Source organism: Atta cephalotes, assembly GCF_000143395.1.
Source record: "Atta cephalotes unplaced genomic scaffold scaffold00095, whole genome shotgun sequence".
NCBI lineage: Eukaryota > Metazoa > Arthropoda > Insecta > Hymenoptera > Formicidae > Atta > Atta cephalotes.
Window position 1 is genome coordinate 311,583 of NW_012130159.1, and position 22,060 is coordinate 333,642.

Genomic DNA, 22,060 nt, shown 5'->3' on the forward strand with positions numbered 1-22,060 from the left:
CTATATATATATATATATATATATATATATATATATATATATATATATATATGAAATATTAATAAATCGGAAAATAATAATAAACAATATATTATTAACACATTGCGATGGGGATCATCGATGATTGGCACTCAGTTTGTTGGTGATAATAGAAACACATAATTCGAATAAATGTCAATATTCCTAAATTTTAACACAATATGTATCACATGATAACAGATTCATGTTGATAATATCGGCGTGACATTCAACGTGTTAATGATAATTGTTTTAATTGTAGTATAAAAACACCTAGGTCGTTTACGTAAAAAAATTAAGTGAAATCTCTCGAATTTAAAAAATCATTCTTTTATTTTAGTAATTTAAAAATCTTCTTTCATATATATATATTTTATATATATTTTATATATATTTTTTAATTGTGTTTTTGATGATTTCTTTCTTAAATCACTTTTTTAAATTTTGATAATTTTAAAAATTGTTTATGAAGTTAATTCAGTTTTGATAATTGATAGGATAATGCTCACTTAACTTCATGGTAATAACTTAAAAATATCTCAAGTTTTAATTTTTTAATCTTGATTTTGACAGTGCTGTTTTGATTAATTTGACGATTATTGCGTATATATATATGACGGTTAATATGTGTATAGCAATTGAATGGATATAAGCAAAATCGCGAGATCGATTTTTACGATATTGACATTTGACAGTTACATGAAAGCTCGACTTGGATATAACACCGCGCAATTATAAATTTCGCATCGCCTGCTGGCGAACGAAGGCTGTTTCGCTTGGATTGATCGCCGACGGGCGTTACCTCGTCTCTGGAATAATTCATGTATCCCCGAGTGTGAGAGCACACCAACGACGCCGACATAGAAAATCAACAGCGTCGATCTGGCGCCTAGTCATCGAAGAGATGTCAGATCGATCTATTCCGCGATGCATACCAATCGATGCATCCGTTCACGTAGTAACTCGAACGCGCCGCCGGCCTTTGTCTACTCTGTATGCTCGCTCAATCTTGATTCCTTCCCGATTTGCATGTCAGGCGGATTAATTTCGAAGCGATACGCTAATTTGCTTACATTGCGCTCATGTCGCACCGAGGAACGAGGAGTTTCAGTCTTCCATAAGTAATAATCGAAGCTGTCTCGGTGCAGGTAATACTTAGGGATATAAGCGGATACTATCTTAAGACAGGAAACACGCAGTCATCACGCAAGATTTAATATAATCAATAAAATTTATTAATATTCTCATGGAGTTCTTGGGAATTCTCAATTTTGCTATATATACATATACACAATATAAGTGGAAATATTAAACAGTCGTATTTCTTATATCTTTGCGATATTTCAGTGAACCTGTATAATCCGCTTGATTCAGGTATTACGTTCTATCCGTATTTTCAAGACGGCCGATGTATGTAGACGCATTTGCATGCCTATATTTGACTAGGATCATCTGTAGGTCTTTTTTTTATTTCTGAACTAGACTACACTAAACTCTCTTTCTCGCTTTGGCCAAATATCAAACATAATATATATCTATTTCACTTTAAGTTCCAAAAGTGTACATTAGTTCAGCCACAGAAAACAGACCTTATATCGTAATATTATAAATGGACGCGCGTCTAAGATACAGGCTGTCTTTAAAGTATGTATAGGACATATTTGTATCACAGTAACATATCTAATACATGTTACGAAGTTTGTACTCCATCTGACACGTGATACTAGCGTACAAAATGCGCTTATTACATTTACAAATACTTGCCCAGTTACTATTCGGAACTATCGTTTTATGTACACCAAAGTATACATAGTTATATACATAGAGGAAAACATAATAATGGAAACTATAAAGGCGGCAACTATACAAATTTGATATGTATAATAAATGTATATATGAATGAATATTTTATTTTTAATTGAAAAAGTTGTGATCCTTTCCAGTAAATGAGAATGGATTAAAATGGATTGAAATTTTTTTCTATCCGAATGCGAATTTTAAATAGCGAATACTTTTTTGGATTTAATTAGATTCAATTGAATGTAATTGGATTGAAAAACTGCATTTCCTATTCAAAATTTTGAATTGAACAATATTCATTCAAAGCAGAGAAAAAGCTAATATTATTTTTAGAAAGGCATAGAGATATGCTCCATGCAATTCCTGTAAATAAATAAAAATACATTCAGGATTGAAAAGCATTCATTTTAATATTCGAATCAATATTTCTGAAAATCTGAATTCATTTCAATCTATTCTCGTTTGCTGGATTAAGAACTAGTCTATTCAGCCTATAATTTCCTATTTGAATCTTAAATCTGATTGCATCAACGTTACTTTAATTTTAAGCGAGACTTAAAACTCTTTCTTTTTCTATCTCCCTTTCTATCGGCTTTAAAAAAAGAAAGAAAGATTTTTAAATCTTGCTTTTTTCCTTTTTTCTTTTTCGTAAGGGAAAGTTACGTTGGTGCAATCGGGCCTCAATCATTCTCTTTTTACGTCTAACACATATTTTACAGGAGTATGTATAAATACTCTACTATCTCAGACACATCTTTTGAACTCAAAATCTTTTAAGCTCTTCGTACATTTCACAATAGCCTTATTATTATTTATGAATTCATAAATCCGGATTCGATTCATAAATCCCATTCGCGCCTCCATACGCAAAAAATTTACTTAAAAAGGAGCTTACTGCTCCATCTGTGTGATAAGTTAGAAAGCTTAAAGACTATTGTGAAATGTACAATTGCTGTTCGGTCCACGGACCGAGCACCGAATCACTCAGCGCTTCGAATAAATATACATTTTTAAATTGCGAAACTATGAAATAATTTATTCAGCTTCTCGCGTGATATTAATTCTACATATAAAACTTGGATATTTGTCACCTTTTTAAGTTACCACTACTATGTCTTTTTTTTGAGTGTATGTAAAGTTTCTTGTCTACATGATTATATGATTACATCAAATTGCGATGCACGATTTACGAAAAGTTACGCAAAATAGCTGATGATGAATGCTGCAATTATATTATTTCTTTTTTATTCGTGTAACGAAAGATAGCTTCAATCACATTTTTAAATCTATTATTAATAGCACTTCTAAAAGAAAATTAATTTAGTTAGCTTCTTTAGAAGAAGTTATAGAAATATTTCTTCATTATCAATGATATATCGATTAAATTATAACGGTCTTTTCCTTGAAAAGTGATACATTAAAAGGCGCGTTGCATTCGAAAAAAATCACGGATGAAATCCACGACTCTATCCGCGTAAAATTAATTGTAGTACCTATGAAGCTCACCATCGAACATAATTCTTATATTCTTCGGTTATACTCACTCTCTTGATAGTTTCGTAACCTAGAATTATCGAAAAACTAAAGCAGGCAGATTGGACGAGTCTCGCAGAAAGTCCTTTACTAAACATATGCAGTCCTTCCTCGATCCACAATATTCTAAACGCACTAAGCATACTGTCTAATCGTTGCACTTGCAATCTCGCTCTCACAATGTCCAAGGGATTCGTAATGATCGTGGTCGTAAAACCACCCAATGTGCCCGCAATCGCCTGTATACACAAGTGCGAGAACCAGTTGGGAAGTAACTTTATAAGTTCATCTGCCAAAAAGGAGATATAAAAAACATTATTCTTTTTTATTTAATAGCTATGAAGGATTGATGATGATCGGAAAAATCATAGACTTTATTCAAAAAAATTTGCCAACCCTGTTATGAAGTACAAAGTACAATTACCTTGATAAACCGTATATAATCCCCACCAAAGGGCGCTATTAGGTACATACGCACACAAGGATGCCATGTACCCTCGATAGAAACCACAATAACCATCTCTCTGATAAATCAATCTTATTATTTCCGCGGAGATTTGCGCGCGAGTCTTTCCAGATTCAAGGGTCAGGCCTAAGGGATTCATTCCCATCTATAAGAAACATTCAGCGTTACTATCTCAAAGAAATCGTTGTTGAAAGTGTGAATTTAGTAGAAACTTCCTGACTCACTTTATCTACGTACACCCTCCCGTGCTTGATGTTATTTATGCCGAGAACCATTAGATGCTGACTGAGAACATCGAAAGGAACGACTATCGTTTGCCCAACTAAACTGGCAGCACCGCCAGCAATCAATGCTTTGACTTTGGAGTCAACACGTCCAAGAGGTGTATCTTGTCCAAGCAAATGACGTACTCCTTCATAGGTTGATACATAAAATACACCAGAGACAATTTGAATGGAACTTATCCAGAAGCCTCGATAAAGGCCTGAGAAGCCTTCCACTTTATAAATTTTTCTATATGCATCTATCATACCTACGGATAAAAGATATTGCATGAGAATTCGAAGGAAGATTATTTACTCTGTAAAAGTGATTTATATTATCGATGATGAAATTAATTTGTTTAATTTGCGATCAATTTAAGGTATTATTTCAGCTTTAGCTAATTATGTTTCAAATAGTAATCAACGTGCAGTTTATTTAATTTATTAAAACATGTGTTTAAAATTTACATAGAAATATTATTAAGCACTAAGTTTCAGCTTCAATCGGACGCGCTTCTTACTCAGTTACAATACCACTAACAGTAATATAAAATCAATGTTATAATTTCACTCTCAACAAGTAATTATTATGTATGTGTAATATGTGTGTGTGTGTTATATTATATTTATATTGTTAAACTCCAGCTCCACAATGTTTGTTTCTCATCTTTTTTCAATTTTAGAATTGGAAAGAAACAATGAATAAGTTGAATCTCGGTTAAGAGTTAACCTTGATTTATGGAACTGGGCCTTAGTGTGAAATCATAATATTGATGTTGTTAGATGATATTTACTGGGTTACTTATTTGTATTTTTGTCTAGTTTAATTTATTATTGTTTAATTTGCATTACCATTGTACATGTGATTTTGTCTTTGCACTTGTAGGTGAGTTTTGATCACTGTCAGGGGATACAGGCAACATCTGACTGAGAACGAGGACAGCATGCTGAGTGGGAAGAATTTCGTCTTGTCCATCATGTCCCACTCGATGGTGCGGATGAACGGTGTTGCCTCTACTGCAGACATCTCTCAAATATGGACAATTATTGTAGCTCGTAACGAAAGACGGATCAAACAGAAAGACTCGCTGAAGATTTGGCCTAACTTGATGCCGCATATCTCATCGGTGTGTTATGAGCATTAATGTTCAAAATTCTGTAAGTTTACAAATTTGTAATTACTAATAATTTGGGCAAAATCAGAATTAGGAGTATAATTAATGACCAGATATTCTATTTTGAAGTGATGTTTCGCCGTTAAAATATGTCAAAATATGAGAGAGAATAATTGTTCTCTTTTAAAATAATTATTATTGTATTTATCATTCTTATTCATATATTCATACATTTTCATTTTCATTCTATTCTCCCTCATATTCTCTCCTGTTTTTTGTAGTTATACTACTAGTATATATTTCTTGCACTAAAAACATCTGTTTTTTTTTTTTTAGAACTCTTTGAATTGATGTACACGATACAATAAATTAAAGTGAAACAAACTTACATTTGTTTTACTTCAACTTACTGCACTATTATATGCACCAATTCAAAAAGTTCAAATCAATCAAAGAACCTAAAATTAAATAGTTTGAAAATTAAATATTTGAAATTTGATGAAAATAAGAAGAATAAAGTTCTTATGTAGTCAAGTACACAGTAAAAAAGTCTATGAAATATCAGAAAGAATCAGAAAGTTAACTTGTTAGAGTGTCTTTGAGGTTAGCTTAACCTCAAAAGAATACTTCTTGAGTTATATATTCACATAATTTATATATGCATAAATGAATTTTAACACTGCAGATGAAAGATGTCTTTCTGCTATTTCGAAATACGTCTTCAACGAATTGTGCTATGTCATTATAATTGCAAAATGTCAAAAGCATCATTTTATTCAATCGATTCGACAATACAAATCATAATTTTCGCAAGGAATTTAATCAGATTTAATGAATTGTACTGTAACTTATACTAAAACAATAAGATTAACAATAGAAGAAATTCGGCAACATTCAAAGCATGAGAATTAAGAATAAAATATAATATTTTACAACACTGAAGCAATTCGTTACTCCGAAATTCTCTTTGTTGCTCCAAAGTCCAAAACATGAATATATCTGTATTACTTTCCTATCACAGTTATAAACTGGTTATGAGAAATTTGTTAAGTAAGCTTTTTGAATTCTTATCAATAGCGGTGCGTGTAAAAATGTTCATGTCTAACAAATTGGAGCAATTAGAAATAAGTAAATTAATTGTTACTGTCGATTTTAATTAACATATTATTATAATATAATTTAAAAGTATTAACATTATTATTGAGGAAGCAATTACACAGGAAAGTCATTCACAAAAATCGTTACTTACATGGTGTAATGTGAAGATGATTTACTCCGAAATCTTTTCAATGTTCGCCTCTGTCGAGAGGAAAATTTAGATGTTTACAAAATAATTGACATGGTCAGTTTTATTGCGTACGTTTTATTACGCACGCATTTAGTGTATTCCTTAAAGCAAATTCATTTTCATTCACAATATTTCGCGGCTATGAAATTATTCGAGTTAGCAAAATCTATGAAAAATGATGGGCCATCTACTCGGTAAGGTTGTTTTGTTGCGCATGCGCTCGGTACTCTTCTGCATTTCTTCTTAGTAGTGACATCTCAACGAAAATCCTGGATATTACGTCATGTTACTTATCTATAGATGTACAAAGCGATAGCACCTATTATCATCAAAAAAAAATCTTAATCACTAATTCACTACACGAATATGAAAAATAAAAACATTTCTTTCCTCAACGAAAAATCTCGAAGCAACAATGACTTCTCTGCGAACAATAATAAAACGAATAGTCTCCTTTGAGCAAAAAATTCAATATGTTAAAAAAATTTCATACAGCACAGATCATTCCAGCAATATTGTAGTAACAAATATTGCAGCAATGTTACTGCAAGTTTCTATTCTGAATGGAATAATTTAATTTTTATTTAATTTGATTTTTTATTTAATTTTGAAATTATATTCATTGAATTGAGATAAATTCAAATTTTGTCATCTTAGAAATAAATCGATGAATAAATATTATATTGTTTATATATCGATCTTTTAGTTACAGCTTTGCAACTTATCGAATGAATTCAAATGAAACAAAAAAGATTACGGCTATTATTTTTATATATTGTAATTATATATACATGTATATATTTTTTCCATACAGCACTAGAAGCTTGCAGAAACATTGCAATATTGCTGAAATATTCCAATGTTGCTGGAACAATCTGTGTCATATGGGTTAATTAGTTGGCACAAAATCTATCCCAACGTAGGTTTTTAATAATTTTTACGAAGAATCGCTTTAAATCCTCAAAGATTTTCTAAAATCGTAATGTATACAATTTAGAAAGAGAGTTCACGTTTTTTATCACCTATGTAGTACTTTATTCGAGAGATATCCTGGGAACGTTTTGCATAAGGATGTTCATAGAGACGTCTTTAGGGCGTTCTTTAGCAGTTCGTATGAGCAGTTAGGTTATTCTATCCAAGTTGCTGGAACGCTCACGTTGGCCCAGGCTGATTTGAAGTTACATTAAAAACGTATCTCTATTCGCGCGCGCGAATATCTCGATGGCGATCGAATCGAATTTGCTCGAAGCTCGAGCTGAGAGAGCCCGTGGTTCTCTCTCGCGTGGAGGTTCGTAGCATCATCCCTTCGTTGATCATCGAGCTGGTATATCGCCAATGAGTTTCAGGCTCCGCCCAGCGCCCGGTTAGGTAGTGGCCGGCAAGGAGGCGAAATACGCGCAGGACTGAGTTCTACGTCACATTGGGGGCGTACACCGAAACTCGGAGACAACCCCCGGTCGCGAGGGTGGCTCACCCCTCTGTTCGCGCCGAGATCAAATCACCCGATTCAGTGCTATCTTCGATCTTCGCGTTGTAACACCGAGCGACGATTGAACTCGCGTCGCGCGAATTCGATTGCGCGTTTTTTTTTTTGCAATTTCGAATTGGTGATCCTGTTTGCCTACAGTGAGGAATTTTCGACTCGATAACGATTAATCGGAAAAAGAAAGATCGGACGAATTGCGAAGTTATGATGAATCTTGCCGATCAGGAGGTCCCCGCCGCGACGACAGAATTGGCGGGCTTAGTAAGTAACTGAAAATTTATTTGTTATTTGAAAGATAGAATTTCTAAAGATTTTGTGATCTTTATTAATCGAAAAAAAATTTTTTTAATTAATAGTATCTCATAGAAAATCAAGTAAATTTGTAATATTTGATTGATTCGTATTATAAGATTTATAAGAATCTTGTTAATAATATATAAATTGATGTTTATGTTTTTTTTATCGTGTAATTTGTAAACACATACAATAATTTTTTATTTAAGAATCTACTATCTTCTCGAAAAGTCAAATAAATTTATAACATTTGATTGATTTATATTGAATTCTCATTAATAATATATACTTAACATAAATATACTTAACATAAATAATATATACGTGTTTATTACATCCTTTATTAATTGATAAAAAAGATCTATTATTTGAAAATTAACATTTCAAAAAAGTCAGTGAATTTGTAATATTTGATTTGTAAATTAATCTGTAAAAGTCTCGTAAATAATATACGCAATTAATTTATTACAATCTTTATTAATTGATTTATTAATAATATGATAAAAATGGTATTTTTTAATTTAAGGATTAGCACCTCAGAAAATCATCAAGTGAATTTAATATTTGATTGATTTAATCTTGTTGTGCACAGAGATAAATAAAAACTGATAACTTAAATAGATATTGGGTTCGCAAATAAGTTCGTTCGGTTTTGTTAGTTGAAAATTGTAGATACAATATTTTCGTTTGAACGAAAACAAAATGATTGAAACAAAATTAAACGAAATTTAAATTTAAAAAAGTTTTAATGCTTGAAATCTCTACTTTAAAAGGTTGCTATATTTTTTGAGTTTATGTGAATTTGGTAATTTTTATATATAAAAAACTATGAGCTGGAAAAAAATGAAAAATTTTTTTCTCACTTTGAAGATCTGCCACATGCTCAAAAAAATTTGTAAAAATTTGTTACGATCTGACATGAAAGCTTGAAGCTTTTCCTCAAAATTCGTCTTTAAAAAATGTTTCTATGATTTTTATTATGGAGTTATTCGCAGATTAAATAAAAAAGCATTCTGACTTTGATTGCTTATAACTTCGGTAAAAATCATCGTATCGCAATTAAAAAAACAGATTCTTAAACTTTGCTCTAGATGATACAGTTGCCAACTTAAAAAAAAATAGAATAAAATTGTTTCATTCCACTCTAAAAAATTGAACGAACTTATTTGCCAATCCAATTATTTACATTAAAAATCTTTCTTTTTATAAATCAAACAGAAATATCGCATTTAAAAATAAAAGATTTATCTTCATCAATATTATATACACATTTTTTTTATTTTTATTCAGATTGATAATAGAAAAATTACAAGACATTTGAGAAAAAAAAGTGTAAATGATAATCTTTATTCGTTAATTTATTTCTAGGCGATAAAATTTATTTTTCATTGCAACATAACATTAATTGCAGTTACCTCACTAGATAAAATAGAATAGTTAAAAATTAAAAGAAATTATTTCATATTTAACTACACAGAAATAAAGCGAAAAGGACTCAAATCACAATTGATTATATTTATTCGAGTTACAAATAAATCCGGCTGCACTTTTCTTTGGCGTTTCTATTTAAATTCGTGAAACGACATAGCGTTACGTTAATAGCGTTCAAGAAGGTGCAGCATCAAAACGTTGCCGGTCACGAAGGTGTTTAAGATCCATTAAACACCGCCGCATTAAGAGCCGCTCCGTTTGATACGGATATCCGACTTCCTCGGGGCCGACACAATAGAGTTCTCGGCGAGTGGCACGAAGTCCAGGGTCATCGTGCATACAATGCGGCCACTCGAGAGATGATCGCTCGGTCGGGTGGCGAATTGCCGCGGCACGCGCCTCCACGCTCCGATGGCTCGTCCCACGGGTGCCACCCCTTTTGTGTCCTCTAAACACGTAATTGTCGCCGTTACTCCTCGCGTGCGTACGTGCGTGCGTGCCACCACCGTGACGACACGATGCGCGCGGGACCCGCGGGTGGTCAATGGATATAGAGACACGAGAGAGGGGATGACTTGGCGAGTACTTGATTTATGTTTGTTGACTCTAAAAATCGGCCGATTCCCACACGCGCGATTCCTGCCTCACTGTCGACGCGACGCCGGGCGCCGTTTAATTGACTGCCGCAAGAGATAGCATATGTCATCACTCGAGTTTCCCATGATTAGGGGTAGCCTCCTCGAGAACGGGGCGTGTGCGAAATTACCCGTTGGCTTGTTTATTTGCTGATTATTTAACTGTTCATTTCATTCTTCTCGATGAGTTTGGTATTAACCCTCCGAAGTTGACGTCAAAGTCTCTGTAATACGATTACTGATCTACGAGATAATTCATTTAATTTATGTTAATTAAAAGACACTAATTAATCATCCGCATATCACATGAGAATTTGAAAACTTATAAGACTATTTTTCGACTTTGAATTATTTTTGCTGATTTCGTCTCAAATTTGACAACAAAAAGTGGAAACCGTTCCGAGTTATATAATTGTATATAGTATTCTTAAAAAGATTGAAAGAGTATATCAGAATTTTTTTTCGATTTTTCAAACCTCAAAAATCTTTTGAAAAACACAATCATCCTTCAATGACCTGGATAATCTGACTAATTATAAGATGAAATTAAGAGTAATTTGCGGAGGGTTAATTTCAAGAATGACATAACTTGTATAAGAAAAAAATAATACTAAATATATTTTAATATTTAAATAAGAATAATCCAAATTTGCAAATGTAACGTAAAGAAAATTGAATTATTTGACTTTTTTTGACAAAGATATTTATAATTGAGTGTGCCCAATAAATTCACCGTCAACTTTGGAGGGTTTAAATTAGATACCATGTATTTTCGCATGATCATCTTGATTCTATTAGTCTTACAATAAGATATGTTATATGTAAATGATATATAAATATTTTTATACATTACATTTTTCGAGCGTTACTTTCATAGTTAAATCGTCACTTGAGATCGATACAAAAAAACGTAACTTTTAAAAATTCCTTCCAGCGCGATCTTTGCAACGCATTGTGGGACGCAATTAGCTGATAAACTTGAATACAGTGCGACGAGTTCTTTAATCTCGAAATCTCTTCCACACTGTCCCTCTCGCCGGGCATTGTCCGCCTTTCAGTGTTCACCACTATCATTATCTTCGCGATTCGTAAGGGTAGGAAGACGGCAGGGAAACTTTCTTAGCGAAGTAACCCGAGTTCTCGCCTGTGATTGATAAAATTGACCATCCTTGCCATTATCGACACGTAATTAGCAGAAGGAACTGTGGCGGCCTTTTATCTGCTCGCTGACCGAAGTGGAGCACACATGAAATGCGGATTGTTAAAAATGTTTCCATTTTGTGAGTCCACTAAACTATTTTTAATTCCCGTCAGATTTTAGAATAAAATTCTATCTGTAATTTCACGCACCACGTATTTTAATATACATTCATCAGCTAAAAGCTGATTCTATTAAAAGCTGCAACACTTTTTTTCGATGGATTTCGAAATATAATCTACTCATTGAGCGATTGGTTCTTATTTATGGATCTAATCATTCATGTTCAATCACTTTACGAGCAAGGCTGAGTTTTCTATCGAAGAAAAGTGTTATAACATTTTAGCTAATGAGTATTCATGTATTTTATGTGTATACTATATTTCCATTTTTTTCAAATATTTTTCATAATACTGGGCACATAATACTATAAATAAAATTTTATTACTAACATTACAGCGGTAATAATTATAATGTCATTATAGTTACACATATCAAAAATTTTTGTAGATTTATACATATTTGTACATGTTTACCAGTTTTTGTTTGGATTACAGAATCTAGAATCTATCTTTAATCTCTCCCTCTAAAAATCATTTTTTATCAACCATTTATCACTGTCTCAATACTTCATCTCCAGAATATAGCTTCCTAGTCCGTCGAGTGATCACGAAAGGGACGACACAGTTTGACGACGTGTCGTCCGCTCTCGATGACTTTATTATAAACCGAACCGAAGTGCACAATTACTATGAGGGAGAACGTGGATTTGGGGTGCCATGCCAGGACCCCTGTATATATAACCTCGTCGCAAACGACAGGGCGTTCCCTCGATCTGTCGTGGCCGTGGGTATCTCGTTTTCACGAGAGGCATAAACGCGCATATATAAACTTGCGTGCCGAATGTGTTCAGTACTCATTCGTCTAAAACGACATCCGCTGGGAAAGGCCACGAGACATCAAATGGTACACGGTCCTGTGTTTGCACTTTCCACTTACACGTCATTGCCTGATCAATCCGCTGTTAAATCCTACTCGACAAAAAAACACCGGTATTGGAAGATTATGCACTGAAAGAAAAATGTTTTTGGTATTTGTGACTTATTATTGCATAATAAAATAATTATGGTTGGAAGTTCTATTATGTATTTATTATTGTCATAATGTTAGAATAAAAATTATATATATTGATGTATATATAAAGATAATATATTAACACATAATTATTTTATCGTGCAATCATAGTCATAAAAACAAAATACTTTTTTAGCAATTCGACAATATTGTAAAAAACAATTAATCAGCATTTGGTCTAGATGTATTATTTATAAATATCACGTAGTATAAATAATGTTTTTAGCATTAATTAAGTATGATTGAAGTATTAGGTACGTTTATCTACTAAATATTATACTTAAGATGGCAGATTTTTTTAAAATTAATTTAAAAAATACAAGTATTTCTATTTTATTAAATTATTGCATATAGAATATATTAATACTTATTTCGTGCGCAATTGAAATACTCTGTCTCGCGAATCATTTTTGCGTCAATAAATATATATACATAATGGATTGACAGGCGTATTAAACATTTAAGGCGGTATTAGTGAATGTAATTAAAATTTATGTTGAAGCGCATGGATTACAGGCGCCGTGCCATCGCGGCAACTAATTGCGGACGACGATTAATTGCGATCAAAGGAAAATCTCGAGGAGAAATTATGAACAAATAATGAAACTTTGAGCAGCGTGACTTCGCCGGATGCTCGTTAATATCAATATACTTTCTATCAGAGATATTCAACATGGGAAATTATACATTATATATAATATTTTCACAGGACAGTTCGACATTTCAATTGTTTTATCATTTTATGAACCTAATTTCCCACGTGATAGAGTTTTTCTCGAATAGTATACTTTTTCGCGCGAGATTTTTTTCGCGACGATAGTTTGCGCTCCCATAATCTGTAGTCAAATTTTACGGAATCAAAGGCAACGTTTGCGTTATCGAAATTCCCAAAACCGGTAACTAAGTTTACCACTAGATTGCCCCGCAAGGAGGAAACCGTCCAATCGTTCACCGGATGTCTTCCTCTTGCCCTCCTCTTACCCTTCATCCTCTATTTCTCACTGTGTCTTTCGCGCGCTTCTATATTGAAAGTCTCACAATCACTCTCTCTGAAATCACTTGCATTCTCTTTCACATTCGTCTAATATTTATTGCATAATATCGGAACAAACTAGACACACAAATATCGCTTCTTTATTTCAAACATGACATAGCTAAAAAAAACCGTAATTCTTGGGCTATTGAATGAGTTAAGTAAATATGACAATTTCCGGATTAAGGGAATATGAAACGAAAATGACATTTGATGTTAAGATTATATTCTTTTTGTTGATACATTATTTGATTCGTTTCGATATATTAGTTGAATATTATTTGATTAGTCAATAATCTTCTATCATATTAAAAAATAGTTTTTTCCCTTTTTTAGAAAATTTAATTCTTCGAGTTGTGTCACTATTGAAGTAAGAGGAGAATATATTAGATTATCTGGCGATTATCTGTAATCATTCTCTCAGAGAAAAACATTTGAATATTATTAAGTCTTTGTATCTTGTAGTAATCATATTATCTATATTATTTTATTTATCTATATTAATCTATATTTCTTTTTCCTGTGTTTTTAGCCTGGAAACGGATTTGGCAGATTGCCCGAGCCACTTCAGACGGTAGCCAGCGAATATTGTCCCGCTAACTACCCAGTATCTCAAACAGCGAATAATGAAAAGTTACACACTGGTAAGTGGGATGTTCGTTAATAAAAGCTTCTTAATATACGGCAGCGTGATAATTGTTTTTCAATATGAACGAAGAGGATTCACACGAACTCGCAGACAATTTTCTACGCGCGCCAATCAGTGTTTCCATTTTCTAAGAGAAAGCGCATCTACATAAAAATATCTGAATCACTTTAACATTTTAACTTGACGTTCTTAACGAACTTGCGAGGGTGCAATCAAGGGAAAAGGTGAGCGAGGAGTAGAGACCGGTCGATTCTTCGATTCCCCCGTTCGACTTTGAAGCTCTTTGATATCATCGCGGCTCGGAGACGTCGCGTTTCCATCGGGCGAGGCTTTCGATACACGAAGACCGTCGACCGCGAAAGGAGAAGCGCACACATAGGAAAGAGCACGTTTAGGAACACATGCGGGGACGTGTACCCCGAAACGAAACGCTGGCAAGGAGAGAGGCGGAGGGTGAGTTATACCCCCCGAAGAGAGCCTGTCACTCGCAGGCAGCTGAGTCGATATCTTTATATAGTCGCATCAACGACGACATTATTTTCCAAAGGTCGCGGCGAGACGCGTTGCATCGTGTGACATCGCCCGAGACAATCTACTCAGAGTACCTCTTGCCAATTACTCGGTCCGACAACGTTTCCTAAATAGCTGGCCGATATTTCACTCAACAACGTTGTGTTTTCATCGCCAAAAATATACGAAAACTTTCAGTAATCGACGCAAATATTTTCTTGGCATTAATTCGTATAATTCGATGATATCTTGATTCTTCAATTCCCCTAATTGATAATGGTATCAATGATGATAATGCTGATATCGATAATGATATCTTCTACTTTAAAAGTAAATACTTTTTCTTAGTTTAAGTAGGTTTGCCAAAAGTCGCTATATCCACTTGAAATTCTTTTGGTGAGAGTGAAAAAAACTTGTATAATTTTTCTCATCCAAGTTATGAATAAGATTTTTTTTAATTAAGAAGAAATTTATTATCATTGTTTTAGTTTAAAATCGTGTATAATATGGTGTGAGAAATATAATTTTTATTAAAATAGAATACACTTGACTGATGTTGGAGGAAGAGCTTTTAGCTATTTTGGAACAAATGTCTGTCATATTAAATATGACTAATGGATAACCGCATCTGCAACAATAGGAATTTAGGAAATTATATCTTCATTTTTCCCTTTACAAACAATAAAGATAATTTTCCTCTCTTTACAATTTAGATCCACTTTTCTCTCTTCACTGATTTAATATTATAATACTAATCAGTATTATTGACATGTAAGATCACCCTTTAGGAATTTAAGGATTTCAGCATCTAATTTTTAAATATTTTTAGATATAGCTGCTTTTGTATATAGCTGGGCTACTCTTCAGCCTAGTCTTCTTCCAGACGAGTGTCCTAGCCTTGACCTAGAAACGTGACATCAATTCCTTGATACGAGATTCAATAAGTGACGTGTTATCACCGCAAAGATTTCCCTAGGACGTCCTCACAGTGGAATCCCTTATAGCCCCCCCTCCTTTAGTATCTCTGTCGTAGAGAATCGCCGAACAACCCCCAGTGTCTGGCTGCAGTGATTGACACTTTATATCTAGCATTGGCACGCCACGGCGTGAAGCCACCGCTCGCTTGGGATGGACCACCTCCACCTAACTCAATCACTACCTATAATGCCGCAATTTCTCTATCATAATCGCGTTACGTCCCCTCCCTATACCAGCTCGATCCACTTTTCGACACGATTCAGAAATATTGAAACGCCGTCGCGATGGATGAAAGTACCGCTGATCGTTCCCCGTTTTCTCTCTTTTTCTTTCCTTCTTCTCCCCCGCTATCTCTGTCTATCTCTTTCTGTCTGCCTTTTTCACATTCCGCGTAAACGGCGTTGTAACTTTTCTACCTCTATGATGAATGTTTCCGACTACAAAATTTAATTAGACTCGTTTGTATTGAAATTACAATGTAAAAAGTAATAAAAATTGTGAAAAATTTTTTATGCAATATTTATATGAAAAGAATTCTGCTAAAGTATAATATATAAAAATTAAGTCAGATACAGGATTTGAAAATAATTATGTGGATGCTCAAGCTAATTGCTACACTGTAAAAGAATACATAAAATTACATAAATAATATATGCATAAAATGGTACGTTTTTATAAAAATTAATAAAAAAAAACTTACCTCTAATTATCTAAATATATCTATTATCTAAATATAAATCGAAGAAAATGTATAATACCTTGTTGAACCAGTTATTAAATTCATATAAACAACTAATGGCTGATTCAACAAGTTATTACACATTTTCTTCGATTTACATCAACTAAGCTTTACTTACTATTTCTTTCATATCGTCTAAATACATATTCACTGTTAGAAATGTTCTTAAATTTCATTAAATTAAATTTTAAATTTGAACTTAACACAATTTGAACTTAATTTCATGTGACATTACATTAAATTTAATATATTTATAACTAAAAAGTATATTTGTGTACATATACATAAAACTTAATGTATTTTTCATGAAAATTTATGAAATTAATGTACTTTCCATAAAATTTTATTAAATTTCATAAATTTAATGTACACGTTCATTACATTTAAGTAATTATTGTAACTTAATTTTCTGTTAAATCATTCATTACTTTTAATTTTGTTCATAATTTTGTTCATGAGCTTCATTTACATAAAGGAAGCTCGTGGTTACATTTCTAATAGTGTTTATATTAAGATTCCTTCAGATGATTATTATATACGACAACTTTGTACACATTCATTAAACATTGTGTGTGTATGATATTTGCTGTTGGCCATTGGAGGCGCCTTGTTAGAGACGCTTACATAAAGAATAATTTTACTGAAGTACATAAATATCTAAGTAAATAGACAGATTTAAAAGTAAGTCTTGTGTTGAACTTTCAAAATAATTATGTAAATCTCAAAATGATTAGCAATGCTGCAAAATATTTTTCTAGAAACCGACCAAGCATTCTATATATACGTATAATTATTTTAATAATTTAACAAAATTATTTTATAGCTATAAATTTTTAGATACTTCAGCAAAACTACAATCCGTGTAAAATTATTCACTATAATTATTATAATTTTACATAAAATTGTTTAATCGTATACAATGTCAAAATTGTTTGCAGCAGTATCATCATGCTTGAGCGTTCTACATAATTATCTTGATAGTCCAACGTAATTATTTTCAGATCTATTTTCTGATCTAATTTTTATATACTTCAGCAAAACCGTTCTCTCCTTGTAGAACACGTAGTTGATACGTGTAATCTCTGTGACCGTAAATTTGTCGTGAGCGACAGGGATTTAATGCGACATTCAAAGACATTGCGAACACTCGAGAGAAGTCTTATTTGCTGAGGAGAGTATCGTTATAGCCGAGCAATGAGCTGTGGCGTAAGTAGATTCGATTCGCGTCGGACGGGATTTTGTCATGGAACGAAACGAGGTTACCGCCGAGTGGCTACCCATGGCGAATCTTGGAGGCCCATTAAACGCACCCCAGTTCACCGTAGCAGCATTCTTATGCGCCCGTTCACGCGGAAGGGTTTGTTTTTGCCTCTGATTCATTCGCGGTCTTTTCGCCTTCCTTTGTTCTCGGCAAGGATCTCGCTGATCTCAGATTCGGACTGGCGCGTTTCTTTCCATCGTGAAAGTGCTAAGTACATTGAAGAACTATCTGTCTCCTTTTTACATCGAATGTATCGAATAAATACGCATATCAATAACATAATTAATCAAAAATAACGAAAACGCACCACGTGACAATCTACAGCAAATATCACTCGACATACATACATCTGCTCTACATATATAAATGTATTTGCATTCTTTCCCACTTATTATTTGTTTTATCTCGTGATCAATAGCACGATTAATTAATGCGTGTTGTTACACAATGAATTAATGAAAAATTAACTTTAATTACAGGGAGCGAGTTATACATACCACAAGGCTACAGGCAAGAAACCTGGTTGCAAGATGGTAAGTGTGCTGCAGTTTTTCAAAATTTTATTTTTTTGGCATATGTATATTTTATAATGTTTCAATTAATTACTATAATAATATTATAATAATATAATTGTCCACTGTACACGTTATGCATTCGAGTTTAATACAGACTTAAGTCTCCCGAAACCATTAGCCCGGATAGCTCAGTCGGTAGAGCATCAGACTTTTAATCTGAGGGTCCAGGGTTCGAGTCCCTGTTCGGGCGATTTTTTTTTGTTTCTTCATCCCGAAAGTATTCATAATATAAAAATAATATTTTTACATATGATTAAGTTTTAATTAATACACAGCAAATAAAATAAATGTCCAATAACTAATAAGAATTAAGATGACGAGTTTTATTATTTATTAATTAATAATTAATGGCATTCTACAAGAAATTAGTACCCATATGAAACTTTATTCTGTCAATGATCGAAAAATACATATAAAATACATATAAATCTAAAAAAAAAACATTTAAGAAATTTTATTGTTGTATAATTTCGCATAGATAGAAAAAAACAGTTTTGTTGAAGCATCTATAAATTTAGTTAAATATAAATCTGAAAATAATTTTGTTGGACTATTAAAATAATCATAAAAACATTTTGTATTTATATTAGAAACCGTCTGTTCCAGTCCTTGTTAAAATTCTGTGTTGAATTTTTAACATATTTGAATGTTAATTTAATATAATGTGATTTTAGATTATTTAAATATTTTGTATTAAATTAGAAATTTAAGCTTTCTTATGTCAAAATTTATGAATAAATGAACAAATAACATAAAAGAAATATATATATTTTAAAACGTAAATTCTAAGATAAATAAAGAGAATATGCGTTAACAATAAATAAATTTAACATATAAATGTTAATTTTATTGAAAAATGTACCTTCATCTACAATTTAGTTACAAATTGTATCATTTTTTGCATTAGTTTTTTTTATATAATATTTATATTATAATACTTCTTAACAATTTATATTGAATTCATCTTAATAATTACAAATATATTGTTGATTTTTCAATCACTAGGCATCACCAATTATTGAGACTTCTATTTTATGAAAAAAGATAATTTTCTTTTACTTCTTACTATTAGATACAAATTATTTAATTAGAATATGAGTATAAAAATAATGTTAAATAAAGCTTAAATATTTTTTGCATCGTCAATTACAATGTTTTATAAAATAATAACGCTAAAACTGAACTCAATAGAATTTATCAAGAATCGGATTGTTATTAAAGTCACGAAATCTTGGTATTGATTTTTAGAATTTAAAGATGTAGCATGAAATTAAAGCTCTGAGCCTCCCAGTGAAGATAATTACGTTCAGCCAGTATTCACTCGGAACATTAATTTTAATTACCATGCCCAACTGCAATGTAATACGCGATGGATGTAATGTAACGGATGATGAAAGGGAGGGATGATTTTATTCGCGAGACGGAAAAGATATTTTCGAGCAAAATCTTTCTTGTGAAAAATGATAAAGACCAATAGAAAAAGCAATCATGAGATGTCGAAGTATTGGCAGCACGTGTATAAAAGTTCGTAGCGCTAGAAAATTCAAGCTGCAACTTTATTAAAAATGATAATAAACCCTTAATATATACGATAGAATCCTTTGCTTTTTTTCTTTGAAATATTAGAAATACCTAGCTAAATAATATTCTTTTCTATATTCTTTTCTCTATAAAGAAACTTTATACGGTGCCAATTTCTGTATTCTCATGTATCCCCCTACAAGAATATTTCGGAAATTCATCTTAAAACGAAAGACTCATGTATGTAGAATATAACTCATGTTGCAGCTAAAAAATTTTTATCTTTTTATTTTCAATTAATTCTCGTTTATATTGCAAAAATTTTACGAACTATTAAATTATTAAAAGTACTGAAAATAAAATAATTTTTGTTGAATAATATGAACAATATTTAAAAAAATGTAATAAATATAAAATTCAAAAATATTTAATATTATAATTAGTTGTAATTTTTCGTAACATAATATCGGTGATAAAATGTATAGTTTAAAATGTATAGTTTAAATAATATAATAAACTTTCAATTTATACTTATTTTATTATTTATTGCACTGTAAAAAAAGTGTCATTTTCGGATTACTCAATAAGTAAATTCTTTGGACAATTGGATTATTTTTCTTTTGTAGTTTGGAATGTCAACTTTAAGATATTGAAACATTTTTATTTCAGAGTTTTTTGCATTTTTATATGAAAAAAGAGCACTTTAATTGCTCCGTTAAAAATCATCATACCGCAAAGAAATTTAAAGCTGAAATTTTGTTCTATCGAATGTACAGTTGCTAATTTTTTTAAAAAACATTATAGACATAAATAGCGTTATAAACTTTTGTTTCGACCTATTATATTAAAATGTGTATGTTTAAATTACAACACACTAAAGGACGTTTCAACACGCAAAAAAAATATTTTGCTGCTCCAGCTAGAATTATTGCTGTTTTTTGTATCTGATAGAAAATTATATATCATACGCGAATTTATAGCATAAATCTAAATTCTATTTCTGTCAGCTATATGATTAGATATAATAACGTCGTAGATATAATAACATATCCAATAACGTGCTAGAAATTTATCTATTTTAGTTAATTTTCGTACTTAGATAATTTTCGCTATAATTGCAAGATCACTTTTTTGATTAACTTGACTGACAAAATGAGTCTGTGTCAGAATTTTTTTAAATATCTTCTATCGATAGAAAAAAATATGTGTTCAATTTATCGCAAATTACTAACATGATGTTTCCTTCGCAGGTAGCAGTTCCGAAACCGAAGACAGCGAGCAATACGTACCCGAGTTCCATCAGATGTCAAGTAAGCGTCCATCTTCAAAGCGAGCGTCTGTTCGCTCTGTTCATAAACGTTTCCATGAACCATTCGTCAATATACCTATCGTCCAATCCTATTGATTATTGCGGAAAGATAGCACGCATCTCGTCGCGTCGATACGGCGGCAATGTCTGATAATTCGTCCGGATAAATAAATACGAGATTGGAATCCGCGGAACAGGATTGCAGTATGTCAATCTCCGCTGAAATCACCGTTGAAATCGTATATAGTACGCGGAAGTGTTTCGCGCGTCGTAGTTCGGCTTCGAAATTGGTTGGAAAGTCTGTTACCGCACGCGCTGTCTGAAGATTTAAGACTAGAGATCCTATATTAGAGTCTGGCCACGAGATAAACTTTCGATTGATTCGCCGTTTTTGTCAACTTTTGTAAGTCAGAACATAACATAGTATAACTTAGAATGAGATAGCATATATAAAAAGAGATTATATCTACATCCTTCTTTCTCATTCTTGTTTTAACAAAATTGCTCGTGGACTCGAGTCTAGATTAAGAGACTCTCTAATTGAGACACAAAACAGTCATTTTTGATTGACCTGCCATGTTTTAACAATTTCTAAGAAAAAAAAAATGAGAAAGAGGTAAAAAATAGAACAGAAAGAGAAAAAAATAGTAAAAGAGAATCAAGGAAAAATGGAGCAGATAGCGTTTCTCTTCTCTGATTGGTTCCGCCATTTATAGCTCAACTTCCGCCAATGTGCATGTACGTATATATATATATATATATATATATATATATATGTACACACACACACACACACACACACACACACACACACACACACACAC

At 32.2% G+C, this 22,060-nt stretch overlaps 2 protein-coding genes and 1 non-coding gene across 3 annotated transcripts in view; 2 read left to right on the plus strand and 1 right to left on the minus strand.

The window, feature by feature from the left end:
• Positions 1 to 3,320: 3,320 nt before the first annotated feature.
• Positions 3,321 to 5,107, minus strand: LOC105624924 (solute carrier family 25 member 44). Its single transcript, XM_012206266.1, has 4 exons — positions 4,933 to 5,107; positions 4,042 to 4,349; positions 3,776 to 3,962; positions 3,321 to 3,640 (listed from the first exon to the last, which is right to left on the minus strand). Exons 1-4 carry the CDS (start codon positions 5,105 to 5,107, stop codon positions 3,321 to 3,323), a joined length of 990 nt encoding a protein of 329 aa, XP_012061656.1.
• A 3,066-nt stretch (positions 5,108 to 8,173) lies between these two features.
• LOC105624925 (ETS translocation variant 1) overlaps positions 8,174 to 22,060 on the plus strand; it is a 29,360-nt gene continuing 15,473 nt past the window's right edge. Inside the window, exons 1-4 of the mRNA XM_012206267.1 lie at positions 8,174 to 8,230; positions 14,227 to 14,338; positions 18,311 to 18,364; positions 21,178 to 21,237. Coding sequence (XP_012061657.1) covers positions 8,174 to 8,230; positions 14,227 to 14,338; positions 18,311 to 18,364; positions 21,178 to 21,237 — 283 coding nt within the window. The remainder of the gene's footprint in view (positions 8,231 to 14,226; positions 14,339 to 18,310; positions 18,365 to 21,177; positions 21,238 to 22,060) is intronic.
• On the plus strand, positions 18,524 to 18,596 carry Trnak-uuu. Its single transcript has one exon. It is a non-coding gene; the product is annotated as a tRNA-Lys (tRNA).

Coding starts and splice junctions, on each gene's coding strand:
- LOC105624924 (XM_012206266.1), bottom strand. CDS start 5,107: ATGTCTGCAGTAGAGGCAACACCGTTCATCCGCACCATCGAGTGGGAC. Junction 4,350..4,932: donor ACAAAATCACATGTACAATG/GTAATGCAAATT, acceptor TTTTATCCGTAG/GTATGATAGATGCATATAGA. Junction 3,641..3,775: donor ATTATATACGGTTTATCAAG/GTAATTGTACTT, acceptor CCTTTTTGGCAG/ATGAACTTATAAAGTTACTT.